The sequence below is a fragment of the Orycteropus afer genome, unplaced genomic scaffold (genome assembly GCF_000298275.1).
Source record: "Orycteropus afer afer isolate SDZICR_OR568_19922 unplaced genomic scaffold, OryAfe1.0 scaffold00064, whole genome shotgun sequence".
Classification (NCBI taxonomy): Eukaryota; Metazoa; Chordata; class Mammalia; order Tubulidentata; family Orycteropodidae; genus Orycteropus; species Orycteropus afer.
Window position 1 is genome coordinate 7,657,023 of NW_006921651.1, and position 23,249 is coordinate 7,680,271.

The 23,249-nt window shown below is 44.1% G+C and overlaps 1 protein-coding gene across 1 annotated transcript in view; it reads right to left on the reverse strand.

Annotated features, from left to right (window-relative positions):
• CNNM1 (cyclin and CBS domain divalent metal cation transport mediator 1) overlaps positions 1–23,249 on the reverse strand; it is a 69,079-nt gene that overhangs the window by 12,688 nt on the left and 33,142 nt on the right. The window contains exons 2-7 of the mRNA XM_007939972.2: positions 19,778–19,921; positions 15,088–15,228; positions 12,902–13,071; positions 11,363–11,462; positions 10,895–10,942; positions 7,539–7,601 (exon numbers count right to left, since the gene is read on the reverse strand). Of these exons, the coding sequence (XP_007938163.2) occupies positions 7,539–7,601; positions 10,895–10,942; positions 11,363–11,462; positions 12,902–13,071; positions 15,088–15,228; positions 19,778–19,921 (666 nt within the window). The remainder of the gene's footprint in view (positions 1–7,538; positions 7,602–10,894; positions 10,943–11,362; positions 11,463–12,901; positions 13,072–15,087; positions 15,229–19,777; positions 19,922–23,249) is intronic.

A 23,249-nucleotide genomic window follows, 5' to 3' on the forward strand; every position in this document is an offset into this window, starting at 1 on the left:
TTGAATAATTTTCTCATTAGAAACATAATAATCACCGCCTTGATGTGATTATAGAACTAAGCGTTTCACTTCCAGTCTTCTCAGTAAATGTCATTCACTTAAGCCAGAAACCTGGGAGTCCCTTGACTTCTGCTGTTCCCTCAGACCCATAGCAAAAAGAAAACAAAAACAAAAACAACTTACTGCTGTCAATTCGACTCATAGTGACCCCTCCTTGGGTTTCCAAGGTGGTATCTCTATGGCAGTAGATTGCCCAATCTTCCTTCTAAGGAGTGGCTGGTGGGATTGAACCACCCGCCTTTTGGTTAAGAGTCAAATGCCTTAGGCACAATGCCACCAGAGCTCCCACAGCAAGTCCTGCTATATTTACTTCCAGGTCTATCTCTGTCACCACACTCTAATCTGTTCACATCTCAGCTGCCGGAGCCTATTATATTTGAATAAAATCAAAACTCTTTGCTGTGGCCTCTAATGCCCTGCATAACCTGGCTCCTGCCGTTCTGTCTGATCTCATGTTGGCCCTTCCACGCCCTTCCCCTATTTTGCTCTAGTCCACAGCCTCTTTGGGGATCCTCAATCATGCGAACTTCCCTCTCCTAGGCAGATGCCATTTCCTTTGTTCTCCAATCACCCCCCTAGACACAGACACAGACACAGACACAGACATACACACACACAGTTGCTTGCTTCTCAGTTCAGTTCTTAGGTCTCACTTCTCTGAAGTCTTTGGCCACCCTAAGAAGATTCCTCACTCTAACTCTGCTCCTTGGTCAAAGCACTTTTCACAAGTTTTAATTAGTTATAGGTGTGTACTCATTTGTTATGTCTACTCAATTCTACTATAAATTTCATGAGGATAGAGATTTTGTCTTTTCTGGTCCCATTACGTGGCCAGTACCTACCACGATGCCTGGCCTAGAGTGGGTGCTTATTAAATAGTACTGAATGAATGAATCACCACCATCTATGGGCTCTTAAAGGGTTTTTATTCAAAATCTAAACTTGGTTAAAAGGAGGTTCTAGAGCTCTTAAATCACCCTAGAATGAGAAAGCTCTTTCTCTGTGGCCTGAAGTCCTGGGGAACTGATTTCTCCAAGCAGCTTTTAGGTGGGTAGCCGGATAAATAACATGCAACTAGACTCAAAGGGCACCAAGAAGCATGGGCCTTGGCCGTTAATTTGAGGAAGAGGCCACTAGAAGTATTGGGGCTTTGTGTCTGTCTGTCTAATAAGAGCATGTGGAACAGTGACTCCTAGAGTCAGGTCTGTAGGCCCCTACTGTACTGGCTGACGGAGGTCCAGACCTTCTTTCAAAGTGACCAAAGATCAGGAGGGACTATGATGGTGCCATGGAGAACACAGTCAAACTCCAGGGTGATTGTAAACAATGTCACCACTGGGCAGAAACATGTGTAATTCATTTCTGGTCCTAGTGCGCTTGCAAACAAACGAATGAGTTCTGGCGTGGCTACATCCTTACGTGGCTGTTCCAGGGTGGTGGCTGGCTAAGTAAGCCAGTGATGTTTCCTCTGGGGCTAGCTGTTGGGTGAAAGGGAAGCAGTTAGTCCCTGCAGGACACCTGCTTCTTTAGCATATATGTGGAGTTTCAAAAAAAATTGTACCTTGGCCTTGGTGGGTCTTGATCTCAACTCAGTTTGGAACATAACCCAGGGCAGAGTGTGAACAGGACCTGTGAGTTCAGTTATGCTGGGAAATAACCTTCACTCCTTGATAATCCCCTCCTTTGCCTGGTCTGACATGGGCTTCATCCCACACCCACTGCTCCATATCCTCACCCCTTATGCCACCATTCAGGGAGTTCACAAGGAAACAGAGCCCTATCTTATCTACAAAAACCCTTCCATCCACAGAAGCTTTTGTTTAAATCACTTCTACTCCCTGTTGAAAAAAGACACAAAATTCTTATTCCTCCCAAAGGTTTCACCCCCACACTGGCACTTAGGGCAGATATGGACACTGCTGTCACCCAGAGACTTGCATGTCACAAACGCAGGCTACACCATTGCTGTGATGGAAGGAGAAACATGTCTTTTTTTTTTTTTAACAATGCTATTTGTTGAAGGTTTAGTCATTAAATCCCAAAGGACTCCCAACACCAAAAGATACCACTTTTAACAAAGGTAGGGCCTATAAAAGCAATTTTTAAAAGAAAAAAGGAACCCTCATTTCGTGACAAAGTCCTGGCTCATCCAAGTGTTGTGCAAGATCAATGCGTTCGTTTCTAGAGTCTGACATTCCTCAATAGGTAGGATGCTGATGACTCAGCATTTTGGTAATTGTGCACATACACTCCGAGGTTTCCGAGCAAAGGAAATAGAAATGCTTTTAATAAAAAAAGAGAAGAAATCAGTAACAGACGAGTGTCCCAGCAGCATGGCAAACTAGTTCAAGTTGTATATTTCCCTTGGCATCTCCTAAGAGCACAGAGGCACGGCTTGGGGGAATGAAGTGAGGAGGGGAATCCAAACTTTAGTGCAAGGAGGTCTGGAGAGAATACAGATGAAACAGTGACGTACGTGTAAAACTGACCACAGCACCTGTCCACAGGAGCTAAGCCACGCAGCCAACGTGTCCCTTCCCCACTCTTGCTCTGACATCATACCCTGAAGCTGGCTCTGGTGAGACGGAGGACTACAGCAGGGTTTTCTGCTTAGAGTTCCAAGTACTATAGAGAACTGTGGCAGACCTCATTCTTGCAGACACTGCTTGGTCAATCTGCAGGAGATGTCTTCCCTAGTCAGCAAGCTAGAGTTACTAAGGTTGAGATAGGAAGACATTGGGGTAAAACTGTGTGTGTGTATGCATGTGTTTGTGTGTGTGTGTAAGAAGATTTTACACTGCAATTGGAGCCTGATGGAATCTCCTCTTACTTTGTACTAATAGGAAGAGGTTCTGAAAAACTATGGGGACTCTTGCTCCATTTGTGATACCTGTATCCAGGGATCCTTCCCCACTCTATCCTGAGAGCATGACCCAAGATAGTAGATAGAAGTAGATACTATTCCTCTCCTTGGAATGGGGACTTGCGGGAAAATGGGGTTCAGTGGCTGCCTGCCTACATCTTTTGGAGCATCAGTGAGGGATGAGGCGAATGGCCCACTTTGATCACGGTCATTGTGCCATGGGCCATCTGTGTTCTCCAAACTAGATCACCAAAAAAACCAAACTAGATGTGAGAGTTTAATTACATAGGCTTCTTAGAGTACAAACTAGAATTATGAAAATTCATCATTCTGGGTAATATTCAACATTAGATGACCAAATGCCAAGTGCTGTCTGTCAAAGCTCTGATCAACCTATAATCTGAACTCTGCAAGTTGGCCCAAGTTAGGATCCCACATGAACTCACTCACATTACAGGGAGCTTTAACGGTTCCCAAATGTTTGCTACATGAGAGCCAGTCCAAACGAATATTTACACTTGCCACAGTTCACAAAGTAAAAATATTATTTAGGGCATCCTTGTATATTCTGGGGGAAAACTTTATCACCACTTCTCAAAACACATTACAGATGGACAATCTACTGTTGAGGAAGAACACTTGCTTCAACGGCTCCTCCTGCTTTTGTGAGTTGCCCATACCCTGGTGCCACTGAGTCAGTTTTGACCCACAGTGACCCTACAGGACAGAGCAGAACTACCCCATAGGGCATCCAAGGTGGAAATCTTTACAGAAGCAGATTGCCACATCTTTCTTCCATGGAGTGGCTGGGGGTTCAAATCGCCAACCTTCTGGTTAGCAGCTGAGCACTTAACCACGGCACCATGAGGGCTCCTTGGATTGTCCATGAGGAATTTAAAATTTTCTCCACTATCGGGAGAAGAAAGAAGGAATGAATCTTGGGAGAGTGGATGATAACTGCTGTGGGGCTGCTTATTTTCAGTAGGCCGATCAGAAGTTCCCATGAAATGAAAGCACCTGCAGAGTTGGCAAATTACACTACACTCTCCAGGCCACCGTGCTCTCCTTATTTCACACTAAGGCTGAACAATGAACCACCCATGGATAATGATGACAATATTTGGTGCAGGGACTGATGGCCTCAATCCAGAGTGTCATTTTCATTAAAACAGCTGCTTTCATAATGCAAATCAATCACATCCCTCTAGAGGGCACAACATACCTATAATCAGAGGGGCAGCACAGTTCCTGAAGCACTAGGAGAGCAGAATCTAAGAGACCGGCATTGCCATCCCCATCCCTCTGCCCATTTACTACAGACATCACCCTGGCCCTATAGTTTAATTTCTCAGAGCTTGTTTCCTCACATACCGCTTTCCAACAATAATTCTTGCATATCTCCTAAGCTGATTGTGGGGATCAAATAAAATAATGACAGCGTTCTAAAGCCTCAACTAATATCTAGGACTTGTCTTTTTCCCTGTGTAAGATGGGGGTAAGACATAATATCATTGTTGCTGTTAGCTGACATCAAGTGGATCCTGACTCAGTAGTAACCCCATGTGTGCAGAATAGAACTGCTCCATGAGGTTTTTAAGGTTGTATCCCTTTGGAAGCAGACCTTCTGAGGTACCTCTGGGTGGGGATGAACCATCAACCTTTTGGTTAGTAGAAGCATACCTCAGAGATATTTCAGGTACGTTTCTAGACCACCACAATAAAGCAAATACCACAATAAAGCAAGTCACACAATTTGTTTGGGTTTTCCAGTGCATATAAAAGTTATATTTACACTCTATAGCAGTCTACTAAGTACACAGGAGCATTACAAAAAGGTTTGAAATATTGTGAAAGTTACCAACATGTGACAGAGACACTAAGTGAACATATACTGTTGGAAAAATGGCACTGATAGACTTGCTTGACACAAGGCTGCCACAAACCTTCAATTTGTAAAAACCGCAGCATCTATGAAGTGTAATACAGCAAAGACAATAAAATGAGGTATGCCTACAGTTGAGCACTTAACTGTTTGTGCCACCCAGGGACCTTTCAAAACAAAATATTTATGAAAGTCAGTGTATGTGGATTCTAGATCAAGCATGGGATCAGAGGTGCCTAGGACTTCTTTGCATTAAGTCCCATGACTCTGAAGCTTCTTTTTTTCTGGTGATATGGAGCAGAAGCAAGAGTGACAGTGGTAATACCCTGCCACTGCTCCTGGAGAGGTCATCCAATTGATGGGAAGTCATGGTGACTGGAAATAGATAGAGATCAGACAAAAGAAGGTGGGGAGAAAGGAGCCATTGGAGAAGCATGGTATGCCACACCTCTCGTTTCTTGCTGCTGTGCCTATCACCCCCCTACCTGCAGAGTTAAGCCAAGAGTGGGCTAAGCCGGCCTTGCTCTTCCCTCATTATTGCTCACCCATTTCCTGTTGGGCTAAACACCCACAGCCAAGGAACATGTGCTGTTGTTAGGTGCCCCTGAGTCGTTTCCGACTCATAGCGACCCTATGCACGGCAGCAACATGGGGGAAGGTTAAAAGAGCACTCAGGGACACATGGCATCAGCCAAATTTGGATCAGAAGTCTGAGCTGGAGACAGGGCTCAGCAGGAATGAGTCACCTTAATCTCTGTCTGACGCTGAGTTATTGTGAAATTTGTCACAATTAGTACTGGTTAACTAGAATTAGCCTTCCTTTAAGTGGGAAGTTGCTATTAATTAGGCTGTCTAGTTAACTGAAGGAGGTCTGGTAGCATAGTGGCTAAGATACTTGACTGCTAACCAGAAGGCTGGCGGTTCAAACCCATCAGCCACTCCTCGGAAGGAAGATGGGGCAATCTACTTCCATAGTGATACTGCCTCGGAAACCCAAGGAGGGGTCGCTATGAGTTGGGTCCAACTCGACGGCACATAACAACAACAACAACAACAGTTAACTGAAGGCTAATTAAAAAGGAAAATAAACCCCTGCTTTGGTCCTCGTAAGAAGCTCTGGTGGTGTAGTGGTTAAGGCACTTGGCTGCTAACCATAAATGGTTGGTGGTTCAAACCCACTAGCTGCTCCATGGAAGAAAGATGAGCCAGTCTGCATCCTTGAAAACTCAAATAGGAGTCACTACGAGTCAGAACTGACTTGATGGCAGTAGGTTTGGTTTGGTTTTTTGGTTTGATCCTTATGGTTGAAAATCCTTAAAGAATGTGTACTGCTGAACTCTCATAAGATACTCTTGATGTTCACCAAGATTCACTGACAGGAAGGACCATGGTGTGGTCACTTCTAATTTTGCTGGCATGCAGGAGTCTACTATTTAGCTGATGAGGGCACCTCACTTTGACTTTACTATTCTGTAGCCATCATGAAGGCATGAGCTCTCATGAACTGAGGGAAAATTTATTCCTTGGTAGAAAACCACCAAGTGAGAGGGAAAACTTTGGCAAAATTTGAGTTGGTGGTTAACTTGTCTTGTACAGATAAATATGAGAACCAGATGATTTTTGATGGAAAAATGTGATTTGGAAGAAAGTAGAAGCCAGCATGCATACTTCTGAAGTTGCAAATTTGGGGGTTTGAGGTCTCAGGACATAGCCCTCTTGAATGGCGAGGGTCTACTGTATGGACAGAGAAATGCAGTGAAACCTGTGAGAACCAGAACTACACAGAACTGCCTTGTTTTTCTAGGTCTCACAAAGTTTTTGGTCATGGACAGGGTGCAGTCTTACCACCTTCCTATCAAATATTAGTGTGAAATATTTGAGTTTTTCTTCTCTGACAGGTTTCTGCCTTACACAGGTTCTGACTTTCACAGGTTTTACTGTACAACTGGATTCCTGATGACTGACAGGATATGGCAGGGTCTCAGCATTGGGATAAGAGATACAGATAGATGTAAAGGACATAGGAAAGTGGACTGTTCCAACTGCACAAGTTTAAATTGCACAGTTTAAAAAATACATTCCTGGTTTGGTTATTACTTGCTCATGGGCCCAAGAGACCAACTTCCGTAGATAAAAACAATATAGTTAACTGTTCAGATTTACTGCATTCTACTGTCATTGAGTTGCCGTGTCACTCTCAGGAGCTGCTTTACTCAATTGAAAAAGAGATCTAGTAACTTATTTAGTTAACAAGAATGATTAAGCCTAGTGAAAAGTTGCTTTGAAAATTTTACATATATTATCTTTTGTATGAGTACTACTAGGAAGATGGGTTAGTGGTTAGCTTAGCATAGAAAGGTGGAGAAAACTCAGTAGGAATAAAGTAACTATACAGTTATTCCACTGTTCTTGTTTTTCTCTTGCCACACTCACCAGCCCTCCACTCTGTAGCCAGACAACTGATGAGGAACCCTCACCCCACCCCGCACCCCCACATTTCTCCATGTACAAACACAGATACATTTCTGGCAGTTAGGTTCACAAATGACACCACTGAGCCAGCAATGCCAGGGCTAAGTGTGCAAACATGTGTTACCTGCACAGGTGCTCTGCCTCAGTCACAGGAGTGCCTATTGGGAGAGACTGGTCCTCATGCAAGACGATGACACAAACCAAAGGCCTCCTGCAAACCCCAATGGCTCTACAGAGACCCGAGACACCATGCATGATTACCTGGGGAGCCTGCCAGAGAGTCCCCTCTGCCGAAGGCGAAGGTACGAGACACAGAGACCGGCACTAAAGAGCCAGGGGCCATGGATTTGTGAAGTGCAAAGGGGAAAATAAATACAAAAGGAGAAAGACAAAGAGCAAAGTAGGTGAGATGACCTGTTCCTGGATCTTTACAACATCACATTTCTCTGTAAAAAGGAACTTTGCTTCTGAAAAACAAATCACTTTCCAGAAAAACAGGAAAATAAGCTGGGTTTGTCTGAAGGTCTTCTGAAATGATGCACCGTAATCTTAGTGGGAATCAGAGATGCCAATGACAAGAATAGCAGTGTCCTGTGGGAGTGTGTGCGAACAAGCAAATATATTGGTGGCTTGGCACTGCCCTGTCACCAGGCTTTCCCAGCTGCCCATGTGTCCTGCTCACCTGTGGGAGGGTGCCAACATGGACATTCAGAGTCCTGACAGCAAAGTGTATGTTCCTGCTAGGGGCCTCCTTGGAGCAGCTGTATCCTGCCTCAGGCTCCTAGGAGTGTCTTCTGTGGTCATGGTGCTGGTGAAGAACTATGCATTGCTAGAGGCTTGGGACAAATGAAGGGCAGCATATCCAGCAACTAGTAATGTGAATCGACTTCATTAATTAAATTCTAGTCACTTCTGGCAAATATGAATATGTCAAACTACCTCTCTTTCTGCGTGGCTATCACATGGGGCCTGGATAGGGTAGAATGTATAGAAACAGTGAAGTTCTTTCCCCATCCTGACCCTGATCAAGTTGTTTTTCTGGATGGCAATCTGTCTTCAGTTCTCTTATTTGATTGTTCCCTGAACTCCATTCAAGGAGCTAAGTGAAGCCAGCCTACAGGAGACACGCACTGAAATAGGCAGCTTCTGTAGTCTTCATTTGCTGAACTAGATGGTTTCATCTTGAAATTATGTGCAGGGGACAGGGTGGCAGGGGGAAGGAGGGCTTTACATCTATCTGATACTGTTCACTCTGATAAGAGATATTAAGGAATATTTGAATGGACCTCAACATTGCAAGACACACTCGTATAAGAAAATCCACAGTGTTAACAATAATAACTCTTCCTGGGGTGTAAAATTAAATGTACATATTATCAGACAGATAGGAGACTGACTCATTGTCTTCCTGCTTGCACACCCCTATGTGTATCTGTTCCAGCTACCCTAAACTTAGGCAAGGTTCTGCCAGAGTGCTAGGCTCACCATGGTCCTCTTGAGAGACCTGGCCAACAGAACCAAGACATAGGAGGAAGCAATATTAAGTGTGTTCCCTTTATTCTGCACTGGAAGACCAAAGCAACTTGCTTGTGACCTCAAATCCTACTTTGAGACAGATCACAGTGAGATGACTAAGTTGTCATTTCCCTCTTCACCCTCAAAGACGGAGAAAGTTGCAGCCTGGTTTCAAGGACAGGGGTTGTTCATTAGACCACGACCCTACAAGAATTCTGTGCCTTGTGGCTCAACCTTAAGCTCTACCTGCTTGAGGTTCTTGGCCTGTAAAGGACCCTGGATGACAGGACCCTAGGACGAGTTGTCCACCTGGGACAACCATGGGTTATGGCCAGCCTTCTCAGCTACTTCACACCATTCTCTACTAAGTGGTGGAAGGCTTAGGGTGAGGATGAAACATGTCTCTTCACCTCTACTGGTTAATTAGATTTCTTTTCCTCCTGAAGATTTGTAAAGATTCTTGGAAGCAAGGGGAGGGAAGGTCTAACACTTTTATCTGGTTAACCAGTTCTGAAGGAGAGATTCATGTTGCAAGTTTACTTCTGTCTCACTGATAAAAAGGAAAGATTTTGAGAAAAAGAACTGCAGACAGGAAGGAAGGAAAGGACAAAATCATGTAACATTATTTCTCCACTTTTTCTTTTTTTTTTAACAGAAAGTCATCTAAATCAGGTGGCCAGGGAAGCCTTACACAGATCTTGTTTCTCAGAGTTCTCACCTCTTTTGGTATTCTAGAAGATCCAAAACAAGACCAACACTTCTGTTAGGATTCTGGATGCTACTTTACTTCAAGGAGCCCCTATGTTCCAAAGGAACCCTGAAAATCCTTCAGAAATACTGAATGTGACAGATGGAAACCTCTTCAGAGAACCAAGGCTTACTCAGACCCTCACACACCGAGAGTTCTTATACTGACTGCTGACACTTCTTTCATCTAAACCGCTTGTAAACCTTCATTAAGATGTGTTAGCTTATATTATTATAATAATGTATGGGGAATTTTTATTTTACAGATCGACTAATACTCAAGCAACTCTCTGCTGGGGTAGGATGTGAAGCTGCACTGCAAGTTATCCCAATATTCCCACATAGGAATTGTGTTCTGGAATATGGTGGATCTAAAATCACTATTTCATTGTATAGGTTCAATTACTCAGGACACTGGGATGCATCTAGGTAATCAACTAGCTGGCTGACCTGGAGCAACTCCTATCCTTAGTTTCCCTGTGTTAAAAGGGTATCTACCTTGCCATATGTCAGAAACTGAGACAACAAATTTTGGTACCCTTTGATAAATATCAGTATCAAACACTATGTAAAATCTTTTTTATGATGAAAGGAAACACTCTGTTTAGTATTAGAATGGCTGTTGTAACTGTAATAGCTAAAAGCAATATGAAATTCACACCAGGGAACAAGAAATCTAGAGAAACAATTATCTCTGTATCACACTTATTGCACAATAAATGCCATGCCCCTAATCACAAGTGCAAGAACTCCACACAGGAAGCAGTGAGAAGATACAGCAGAGAAGGGACAGAGGAAACCAGCCATCAGCCCTGTGTTGGTCCCCAGCATCACATGCACAGCCAGCTGGTGGATACGTCACCACCAGCTGAAATGTGGTGAACAAGGAAAGAGAAGCAGATAAGCAGCATATTTACATCTCAAATCCTGCAGCCACTTTGTACAGCGGACAACCCCCCCCCCCCATAATAACAGCACATGATGGTTTTCACAAGTAAAGGCCAGTTGGTGAATTATCAGAGCAGAGAAGGAAAGGGTGAACCTTGACCAAGGTGCACAACTTACCTGCCTGCATTCCCTGGCAGGTGGCAATAAATGCTGCCCCCATCCCACACTGTTCATACTTGCATAGAAGCAGAGAAGCAGCAGAAGACATTCCAGACACACAGGAACTAAGTCCCTATGAGCTGTGGGTACCTGGCAGGAAGCAGTGTTCCTGGCAGAGCGTTATAAAGAGGCTGCCAGTGATTGTGGGAGCCCCAGTCGTGGCTCAGAGTACTTGGTCCAGGTCCTCAGAGTGGGCTAAGGCAGGAGTACAATGGGGAGGATGAGGAAGGGGTTTGAAAGATACATACGAAAGGCAGAGGATCCTGCTAGGCTTCCAACCTTCCGCACGTCGTTATCTGAGGACAGAGGGATGCAGTGTGTTTCAGAGGCGATGCAGAACACACCCTTATTATAGGAATTCCCCCTCTTTCACCCCACCCCCAGCACCAATTAACCTTATAAAAAGCAGGCTATCAGATGGAAAGGTAGAAAATAAATGTGAAAAAGCAAAATAAATGTGTCCATTCGTACTGAAAAATACCACTAGGTATCCCCAATGCTTGATAATGATACAAGTCTATTGTGTACTTCCACAAACTCTGTGAATAAAATGTGATTCTAGACCTGTTTTCCACAGGAAGAAACTAAAGCCCAGGAAGTTAAATGGTTTGTCCAGGGTCCAAAAGAATTAACAGAAGGGTCAAGACTTGAACCCAGGGGCTTTTCCTATAGTACCCCATTGCTTCCTCATAAGCTATGGCTTGTAGTTGGAATACCTGAGCAAGCAGAGGTCATAATGGCTGGGACCCCGTAGTAGGTGAAGGCTCCATTCTCGAAGCGAAGGCCCTCCTTACCAACCTCCACCTCCACTTTACCCTGGAGAAAGAAGGCAATGTACCAAGGGTATGCATAAGCACTTCCAGTTCTGTTACTGACTAGAACCCTAATCATTCTGCCTGGATAACAAATGGACTTAAATTCTTATCATAGCAGAGTATTAATTCTGTCTAAATTTATGTTTCAGAAATAGCACTTCCAACCTCCATGGCTCCTTGCAGTAAATCATTTGCTTGTTCATGAGGCAGCATCCAGTTTTAAATAATAGACACTCTTCCTACACTCTCATAGTCTTTCCACAACAAGGGTCTGTACCACTTCTCCCAGGGCCTAAGATTAGGTCATCTCAGTCTGGTTGAAATAAAATCTAATTCTTTATGAAGCTTGTTTAATTCATCAACAATAATAAGGAAGCTAATGTGCATAGGATGTGTCTAGGAGCCTGATAACTGTGTTAAGGCACTGCAAAGATTCCTATTCAATCTGCCCCACAGCTCCATAAGCTTTGTACTGCTTCTATCCTTATTTTATTGATGAATCAACTTTGAGGCTCAGAGAGGTTAAATAATGTGATCAATGCTAGTTAAGAAACAGTAACAGGAATTTTCAAGCCAGACCTTTCCAATTTCTGAACCTATACTCCTGCCACTACATTTTACTCCCTTCAGGTTTTATCTGATAATGGCTAAGTTGATAGTAAGCATAAGATAGTATAGTGTATGTGCTCATACATAACATTAACAATGTAACAGGACTCTTTTGCACTTCCAGCAGTGAAGAATGTCACTCTATTTTTGGAGAAGAGAAGTCATTTTACTGAGGCTATTTGGAAGAATATGTGCAGAAGGGCAATCATAGTGTCAGAGAGCAGATAGGCTGGAGATGGACTGCAACAAAGAGATGCTATTTTGAAGTTAATGCACACTTAATTAAGATTTTAAACCAATCTGTATTTAGGGTTCCTAAGATTCTGTTGGGGGAAAGATAGGGAATGAGTGACAGAGCTGGTGATGGAGCCAGGACAGGGCCACCAGCAGTGTTACAGGCTGGAACCATGTCTGACATTTATGACAGGCTTATCCAAGAGTCCCTGGCTGGTGCAAATGGTTAAGCACTCAACTACCAGCCAAAAGGTTGGTGGTTTGAATCCACCCAGAGGTGCCTCACAAGACAGGCCGGGCAATGTGCTTCTGAAAGGTCACATAGCCTTGAAAACCCTATGGGGCCGTTCTCCTCTGCACACAAGGGGTGGCCATGAGTCAGAATGGACTCAACAGCAACAAACAACAACAACAACAATCCAAGCACTCAGGGCAGAAGGCGAGTGTACTTATGTAGGGACTGGGAAGATGCTGCCCTCTTCCACCCAGCCAGCCAAGTCCTGGACCTGGCGCTGTGGAGGCACGTCTCCACTCCTCCTCAGCCTGGAAAGGCCCTTATCTTGCCCTCAGAGGTTACCCTGACTGCTCTACTCCTACCTGTAGAAGTAACACAAAGTAGTCCACAGGGCGGTTGCGTTGGTAGAGGTAGTGTTCCGGGGCTTTCTTATTCTTCTCATCGAACTTCAGCTCCTGGATCACGTTGGGATGCTTCAGGAGCCGCAGCAGGATCTTCTCCGAAAGGTATAGAGACTTAAAGGGCTCCACTTCTAGGGGAGAGTGGAGGCAAGGAAGAAGTAGCACCTCCCAGTCCTGCCCACTCCAGTATGGCGGCTGGGAAGAGCCAAAGTGAGCACAGCCTAGGCACACAGAGAACCACCCCATCCGTGCTTCTGGGGCACCAAGTAGGCAGGGCTTCTGGGACCGCTCAGGGTGGGGGATCCGAAACACAAATGCGCTTCTGATGGCCTTCCCTGTGCCCTGTGGGGATAAGGTCCCTACACTGGTGACTCGGGAAACAGGCCATCATTTAGGAAATGTCAGCAGCAGCAGCAATTTTCTCCTTAATTTCAAAGTGGGCATGGATAACTTGGGAGCTCTGGTGGTGTAGTGCCTAAGGTATTTGATTGCTAACCAGGAGGGTGGTGGTTCAAACCCCAGCCACTCCTCAGAAGGAAAGTTGGGCAATCTACTTCCGTAGAGATACCACCTCAGAGACTCAAGGAAGTGTTGCTATGAGTCGGAACTGACTCGACGGCAGTGAGTTTGGTTTGATTTATGCATAACTTAGCAATATGAGCAATAAAAAGTTTAATACTATAATCAAATAAAATCTATAAAGGACTTAGTCTAACTTATTTATATGATATATGTCTGTTGAATGATATAAAATCCCAATAGAGACAGTGAATTATATAAGTGATACGTTGTCAAGAACATGAAGCATGGTTGTATATATTAACATATGCTATTATACTCGGATAACGTAGTGTCTAAGGCACTTGACTGCTAACCAGAAGGCTGGCAGTTCAAACCCACCAGCCATTCCTAGGAAGGAAGATGGGGCAGTCTACTTCCGTAGTGATACTGCCTCGGAAATCCAAGGAGGGGTCGCTACGAGTTAGGTCCGACTCGACGGCACATGACAACAACATTATATATTAAGGAGCTCTGGTGGCATGGTGCCTAAGGCATCTGACTGCTAACCAGAAGGCTGGTGGTTCAAACCCACCAGCCACTCCTTGGAAGGAAGATTGGGGGAATCTACTTCCGTAGTGATACCACCTCAGAAACCCGAGGAGGGGTTGCTATGAGTTGGAATCAACTCAACAGCAGTGAGTTTTTGGTTTATTATATATTGATGGATATTATAGGTAGAGCCAGTAGCTAAAAAAAAAAAAAATCAGTGTTCAGAACTGCATGTTGAGAACTCAACTTTAAAGAAGCTCCCGTTTAAGTTTTTCTACTTTTTAACACCTAGAACAGTGCTAGCATTGATTATATACTCAATGAATACATGATGGATTAATTAAATATTAAACACTAATACTAAATATTGAATCTTATATATGGAAGTTAACTATGGGGATGACCATCTAGGCCAGCACAGTACTTAGGCATAGAGATGAGAAGGTGAGAGGGTGCAGAGACAAATCTTTCCTCAGGTGTTTATCTTTGAATCCGCTCATATTTTTTGCTTTCTAAACATGCACAAACCATTTCTGTATTTTAGGAGCTTGTAGCTCATATATGGCCCCTAATGGGCAGTAGACCCCACGGCCTTGTTGAGTAGCAAAACATCTGTCTTTCCCCTGAATACTCCAGGGTACCCATCTCTCACAGGAAAGGGGTCAGCCTCATGCACCAGCCAGGAAGAGAGGTGAAGAAGGGAATTGGGCAACAGTGGCTTCTCTAGCTCTCCCCCATCTCCTCCTGAGTGGAAGAGAAAAAATAGAGTTGAGATGCTCTCTCTTCCTCCCTAGAAGTTGAGGCCTGGGAGGAAGCAAGTGTGTGGCTTCCTAGTGCCCTGCCTCTCCTAGAACAGTGGTTCTCAGTCCTGGACGCACATTGGAATTAGGTCAGAAGGTATTCACAATCATCGATGCCTGGGTCCCACCCCTAGTGATTCCGCTGTAAGTGATCTGGGGTAGAGGCCGGGCCTCTATCTTTTTAAAAAACTTCCCAAGTGATTCGAATGGGCATCCAGGGTTGAGACACTGTCCTGGAAGAACTGGAAATCAAAATGAGAGCTGCCCTCTGGCAGACTCAGGTGGGGAGAGTCATACCTGTGGCCATAAAGCGGTGTGTGGCCAGCAGGAGCTGTGGTGAGATTTTCACCCTCATCTCTGAGTCCGAAAGCTTGAACAAGGAGAAGTCGTGCCGCTTCCTCTCCCGGTGTGGGACCCTCTGCTTTTTCCGGTTGTCAGCTGCAGGATCACAAGAGACAGATGACAGCTATCTCAGAACCACTGGTGGTCTTCAGAGCTTTTCCCAGAGTCACTTTGGACAGAGCAATCTTTTGGAATCATATGAATTTCTGCAAAGTGTCAACTCTAGGTGTCTAGGTGACATCACATCATCTCTTTTTCAGGTACTGGAAGGGTGTTGACAAGGGATTGAAGGTGGGTGATCAACTATAATGGTCTGTGTTATTTACAATGAAGTAGATAGTGGAAAACAGAGAAAGCTGGCTTGGAGCACCCCAAAACAGGGTTTAGACTGGCTCCCCAACATACTAGTTGTGGGACCTCTCTAAGCATCAGAGATTTTGTTTGTTTTAATGTATGTGAGGTTAAAAAAAACCAAAAGTGAACCCATTGCCACTGAGTCAATTCTAACTCATGGTGACCCTCTAGGGCATCATGAAACTGCCCCATAGATATTTCCAAAGCTGTAAATCTTTACGGAAGCAGATAGCCTCATCTTTCTCCCATGGAGTGGCTAAACCAAAAAAAACCAAACTCACTGCTGTCGAATCGGATCCAACTCATAGTGACCCCTCCTTGGGTTTCTGAGGTGGTATCACTATGGAAGTAGATTGCCCAACCTTCCTTCCGAGGAGTGGCTGGTGGGTTTGAACCACAAGCCTTCTGGTTAGCAGTCAGATGCCTTAGGCACTACGCCACTAGTGGGTCCAAACTGCCAACCTTTTGGTTAGCAGCCAAATGCCTTGACCACTATGCCACCAGAGCTCCATGTGAGGTTAGTAATATTTAAAAATAACTCTTCTACTCATTGCATGTAGAAACTATCTGTGAAAGTGCTTTGACTACTCAGAGAGAGTGAGTAGTTGGACCTGTGGGCTCAGGACCATGGTTGCAGGGGACATCATGCTCAACTGGCATAACATACTACACAAAAACATTGCTCCATACCCTACTTTGGCAAGTAGCGACTGGGATCTTAAAAGCTTGCAAGCAGCCATCTAGATGCAATGATGGGTCTCTCTCCATCCAGAGCAAAGAAGAATGAAGAAAACCAAAGATGCATGGAAACAATTAGTCCAAGGGACTGGTACACCATGCTATCCTCAGCCTATATGACTATGAGACCAGAAGAACTACAGCTACCATTGTCAACTACTCAGAGGGAGATCTACGTAGGAGATCTTAGATAGAGTGGGAGAACAATGTGGAACAAAACTCAAAAATCATTAAAAAAAAAAAAAAAAGGGACCAGGTTTGCTGGTCTGATAGAATCTGGTGCAAACCCTGGGACTATGGCCCCTAGCTGCCCTTCAGGTCTGGAATTGAACCCACTCATGTGACTTCAAGCCAAACAAAAGACATGTGTATGAGCTGAACATTAGGTAGATATACATCTTGGAGAGATCAATTGTGGGAGAATAGAAGGGCTGTGTATGCACAGGGAGGCAGCTGAGGGGGCAGGAGTGCATGGGAGAGAAGGACACAGGGAAGAGGTAACTATGGGGAGGAAGTGGGAAGAGAGCTGTTGCATTGTGGGAAATTGCACTCAATGTCATGAGACAAAGTGTATGTGAAGTGCTGTATGGAAAATGAATTTGCTCTGTAAACTTTCACCCAATCACAATAAAACTTAAAAAAGAAAAAGAAAGTGCTTTAAAAAGTGATACAAACGTAAGGACTTTGCATTCTTAGTGTTAAAGGGTTTAGCGGGGCCAAGGAGTATCCACCCCTGTGTCACTCCTTTCCCCAGAGCTAGGATCACCTGGTCTCTTCTTGCCGACTTAAATCATGCTCTGAGCTGTACCTTAAAAGATGCCACCCAGGAAGGTGGATGGTCACCTCCTCTTAGCACCCACAGTTCTCTTGCTTCAACTCGTCCCTCTACTAGGAGACAACAGGGGAAATAAAGAGAGGAGGAATGGGAAGAAACAGAAGTGGTTTTATAATCTACAAATGTGAGGGTTCTCTGAGTGGGGGCCTCAAGCAGGGCTTGCAACCTCAGAAAACCTATGTATTGAGGAAGTGATTATTGAGTGAGAAATTTTTTTTTTCCAATTTAATTTTGTTTCTTGTGCCAAACTTGGCCCCGAGAAAAACAGGATAGTGGGAAACTTCCAGTGCAGGCTGAATAGACACAATGGAAATTAAAGGGAATAAACCCAGGGACAGGAAACAGGGTCCTAGAATCTGGTTCCCTTGCTCCTCTCTGCCTCCTCTGGAGCCCTCTTCTGCCGGGACCCTCTTTGTTTCTGTGGAGAGGGAAGTGCCCTTTCCTTCGTGGCCCTTCTGTGGGCCTGTCTTTGACCGGGGGCCCTTCTCGGGCATCTGGTCCTTGCTGTAACAACACTCCTTTTCCTCAGGTCACGGGCCTCACAGCAAAACAAGCGAGACTCAGACACAGGCATCCTGAGGTCAGGCTCATGAAGGAAGAATCCAGAACCCTTGGCTCCTCCGCTTCTCACTGCTTATAAAGAATCATGCCAGAAGGTTATCTGTAGTTGTTGTTGTTACGTGCCATCGAGTCAGCCCGACTCATAGCGACCCCTCCTCGGGTTTCCGAGGCAGTATCACTACGGAAGTAGATTGCCCAACCCTCCTTCAGAGGAGTGGCTGGTGGGTTTGAACCGCCAGCCTTCTGGTGAGCAGTCAAGTGCCTTAAGCACTATGCTACCAGAGCTCCCAGAAGGTTATTTAAAAGGGTAGAAAGCAACCCTAATTCTCTCCTGTTTAAAGAAGATAACTCAGCAAGAGGGTAGCAAATACAGGACCTGGTTCTTTTCCTTGGGAACAGCCTTCTGATTTGGATAATGTGTTTGCCTAAATATTCCTTGTCCCTCCCCTGTCAGAACGCTACTTAAAATTTCATCATTAGAGAATCATTCCTCTGGTCCCCCCTTCATTCTTTTGATTTTAATAGTGAGTGTTGGGAGCATTAACATTGTTAAAACAAATGCCCTGAGTGGACTTTGACTACTAGCTGCCACTGACCTTAGTATGTATTTCATCTCCAATATATCTACTGGGACACTTAGCTTAGATGGGAATTCTAAATAGGGAGTAGTAGGCAGAAGTGGAAAAGGAAGAATGGAATGAGGAGGGAGGAGAAATTTCTGGGCTCAGTCCAGGTTTGAAGAAGACAGGCTTAGCGGGGGGAACATTACTAGGTACCGGGAGGGAGGCTCTGTGGCACTCCCACCACTTTTTTGCGAAGGCCTGGCCCACCTTTTACCTTTGATCTCTTCTTAGTCCTGAGGGAAGGCACTATTTCTGCACAGCTCACTGGCTTACGGTATCAAAGCTTTTTCTACCAGGAGCCAGGTTCTGAAAGACTGCTTCTAGCAAATTGAGAGTCTAAAATGAGTTATAGGAGGGGAGGAAAAGGCATCAATGCCCCATTAGATGAGATTCTGAGGAGGAGACACTTCTTGGCCTAGAAACGCCCATGGATTTAGATAACATTACCATCCCAGAGACAAAGCATGCTTTTGTGATGTTTGCAAGCAGTTTTCCTAAGTCATTATCAGCAAAGAGGAGTCCACATTGTTCCTGAGCAGGGGTAGGTAGGAGGGTGAGGAGGACAGGAAGAAAGGCGCAGGGACATGAGAAGGCCATGCAGGCAGGTGCTTAAAGGGACACAGGACATAGGTCGTAGTGTGAATGAGCTCCATGACAGTCTCCATTGCTCATTGATGATTTGGTTTCAGTGGATTGGCAGTGGAACCCCAGGTGGTGCTGGGATCTCTGGGTGGACACAGAGACAAAGCAAGAATAACACAAGGGGACAGACACAAGAGCAGAGAGGGCTCTGGTCACCATCTGGGGTGCACTTAGTTTCCTTTAGTCCTTTTTCTATCAATGGCCAAACCAAAAATAAAACAAACCCACTGCTGTTGAGTCAATTCTCACTCATGGTGACCTCACAGGTCACAGAGTAGACTGTGCTCCAGGGGGTTGGAAATCGCTGTGATCTGTATGGAAGCCCATCAGCAGGCCTTTTTTCCGTGGTACAGCTGGGAGGGTGGGTTCAAACTGCCAACCTGTAGGTCAGCAGTCAAGAGCAAACCATTTGTGCCACCCAAAAACCAAAACCAAACTCACTGCTGTCCAGTTGGATCTGACTCATAGCGACCCCTCGTTGGGCTTCTGAGGCAGTATCATTATGGAAGTAGATTGCCCAACCTTCCTTCCAAGGAGTAGCTGGTGGATTTGAACCACCAGCCTTCTGGTTAGCAGTCATGTGCCTTAGACACTATGCTACCAGAGCTCCTGGACCTATTATTTAATAGCCAGGAGGTACCCTTTTCATAATCTGGGCTCAGTTCCTGAAGTTTCTTCCTGATCAACACTTAGTAAGCATCTTCTGAGGGATTCAGGGTGACTCAAGTCAGAGTATCTTGAAGTGCCAGCAGCTGTCATTAGGCGACTGATACACAGCAGTGCATGGGGCTTGCCTGATACTCTTTCATGCTGTATATCAAATGAAGCGTCTCTGAAAGTCTCAGAGGAAACCAAGGTAACTCTGGGACAGCTGCAAAGGCTGAGCACTTACTGTACAGGTCAGTTTCATCCAGGATTTCCGATTTGATGATCTCCTCTATGATGTCCTCTAGCGTGACAATGCCCATCACCTCATAGAAGGGGTCTCCTTCTCCCTCGTTATTCACTCGCTGAACAATGGCCAGATGGGACTTTCCTAGAGGGCAAATGAAGTCACAGTTACACACCTGGGACATTTTCAGAGATCTTTCCTTGTGAGAAAATTATACAGAGTTGTCCAGTATCAGGACTGAACTCATCACAGGACCTCTTCAAAATAGAAACTTTTGTGCAAGCTCGTTTAGATGCAAACATCTTTTACATCTTACATCTCTGTCTCTTTTTAGGAAAGTTACTGAATCTATCCAAAGTCAGTTAAGTTCTTTTTCTTGAACTTTCACATAAGAGCAAGTATATCTTAGCTTCAGGAGGCTGAAGAATCTAAGAGAAAAAGCAAGACTTTGAAGTCAGAAGAATTAGGTTAGAAGCTATTCTCTTCCACCCTCCCCCCATACACATACCTATACATATCACCTCAGTTCTATCTGTGCAACTGACCTTGAGCAAATCATTTAACCTGGATTGAATTTCAGTTTTCTCACCTAGAATTAGGGATAATACCAGTGTGGTGATTTTAAAACATGGCCCCAAAACTCTTTGATACTCCTTGCCTCAAGAGGTATGGTCTATATTCCCTTCCTTTGACTCTAGGCAGATTTGTGACTACTTCAGTCAGTAGAAAATGGGGGATGTGTCTGTTAGGAGAATTCTGAGGCTGAGTCATAAAAGTCATACAGCTTTTGCTGCAGAAATGTTGTCAGAAGTCCAATAACTAAGCCTACTGTAGTAGAGGAGCCACATATAGGCGCTTAGGCAACAGACTCAGCTGAGCCCAGCTTTCCATCCCAGCAAAGTGACAGGTTAGCTAAGTAGCCATCTTGGATGTGAATCCACCAAACCCAGCTGATCCAGCCTCTTTCAAGCCTCTCCAGCTGTTCAAGTCATCTCCAGCTGCAGGACTCAGCCACCATGATGCAGAGAGAAGCCATTCCCACTGTTCCTTGCCCAAACTCCTGACTCACAGTCTGTTCTATGTTTTGGGATGGTTTGTTAGCAGCAATGTAACTAGAACCACCAGTACTCATAGGTGATTGTGAAACTCAATCTAGTGTATGTGTGAAAACCTTTGTGACTATAAAGAGCTGTAGGCAGTTATTTTATTTTTATTCTTACAATTATGTTTTTTACTGTTATTAATTTCTATATATTTATTACTTAATAATAATAGCTAACCCTTATTAAGCTCTTATTAGGTACCAGGTACTATTCTGAGTATTTAATGTGCATTCATTTATTTCATCCTTATGACAACCCTGGAGGCAAAAATAAAACCAAAAAAACCCAAACTCACTGCCGTGGAGTTGGATCCAACTCATAGCCACCCCTCCTTGGGTTTCTGAGGCGGTATCACTATGGAAGTAGATTGCCCAACCTTCCTTCCAAGGAGTGGCTGGTGGGTTTGAACCACCAGACTTCTGGTTAGCAGTCAAATGTCTTAGGCACTATGCGACCAGACTTCATTTAACTGATGAAAGAACAGAGGAAAATGTTTGGCTAAGTGATTTGCCTAAAGTTATACAGCCTGTAAGTGGTAGAGGTGGACTATAAACCCAGGTAACTGGGTTCAGTCCTAACCTCAGGTCCAGTGTTAGATTATCCAGTGAGCAAGGTAAGCACAGGCTTACTTATGCTTACTTACTAAACTGCAGTGAACAATTTCTTTTTCTTTTTTTCACCATATCAAAGATTCTGCTTCTCGATATGGCTGGCATCTGTCTCTCTCCCAACCCCATAGCACCACCCTACACAATCAAAGCCTCTTTTCAAATTGTAATTCTAACAGAGATGGAAGACCCAGTAGGCAAGGTAAGCATGGGCTTACACAAGGTAAGCATGGGCTTACCTTGTTTACTGGATAATCTACCTAGTAATCTGCCCTTACTCAGACCTAAAGTCTCACCTTGGTTTGTTTTCTCTTGCTGTATAGACATATTTCCTGGTCCTGTTTCAAAAATGCATATCTGGGTGGCTCCTTTTCCTGGCTAAGAGGACTTTACGGAGAAAACATAGGGTATTGACTCAAATGTTACTGTTTGCAAAAAAAAAAAAGAGAAGCTCATGCTTCCTCAGTGCTACCTTATACAAGCTCTTGCTTAGTTATTGTTAAAAATATACACAGGAAGACAGGTCAGTCTGCCAGGACGTCATGACTCATTCAGATTTAAACACATGAGCTTCTCTATCAAATATCTTAAATTACAAGATAGCTAAGCTACTCCTTGAAATTGTTAACTGAAAAGAAAAGACGACATTCGTATTACCCAAGAATGGTCTTTAATTTATTCTCCACCTTCAACCTTTAACCCATCCCCCACACACTGATCATGCTGCTGCCCTGCTCAAAAACCCTCCATGGCTCCCTAGTGCTCACAGAATCAAGTCCAGACTCCTTAGTTTGGTATTATCAGCATTGCACAATGTGGTTCTTTGCTATCTTTCTAGCTGTATGCTATGCTACATCCCCTAATTGTTCCATATTCTAGGAAAGTCAGGCTACTTTCATTTCTTCAGCTTCCTCCATTTCCACTTTCTAGGTCTGTACCCACACTGTTTCCTTCTCCCATCCTATCTCCACTGGTCCTTCAAGCTCCAGCTCTGGTGCCAGCTCCTCCAGAAAATCTTACGCATCTGTCCCATTCAAGATCTCAATCAACCTTTCCTTTTCTGCTCCTAAGTACTCGATAACTCCATTATAGCATTTAGCACAACTTCTTGCTTCTTGTAACTAGCAGTGTGTGTCCTCTACTAGACAATGTTTCTTCCCCAGATCATGAGCTCCTTCAGAACAAAGGCTCATAATCTTATCAGGGTTCAACCCAGCCAATAAATTCCTGATGAACTAAACTAAGCTGAAGATGGAATAAAATCCATAGCTGCTACAATAAATTGTATTAAAACCAGACAGTAAAATCATTATATTTTGATAGAACACAATTTGTGTTTAAATTAAAAATTCTCTATCAGTAGTTCTAAAATTATCCTTCTTTGAAACAACTGCAGCCTACCCAACCAACGGAAGTGGTTTGCAGTCTTAATTAGATTATGTTAATTATTAGAATGTGCTCAGTTAAACATTTTTTTTTTTCTCCAACACATTTTTCTTAAACTTAGGGTATCTGTTCTCACTTTTCTGCTAACATGTGTTGGCAGGTGACAAAACAAATAATCAGTTTAATGGAGAAACTTGGAAAGGTGATTTCTTAAAACTGTTTTCTGTAATTTTACATATATATATGCGGTGTAGTAAATTACTTAGTGTGGCTTTTCTATCCATAAGTCTTTGTCAACTCCAAGGTGGGATTTTGTATGAGCAACTGAGCAGCCCCTGATTGCTGAAGCTATCCACCTGGGTTATTTCTGTTGGG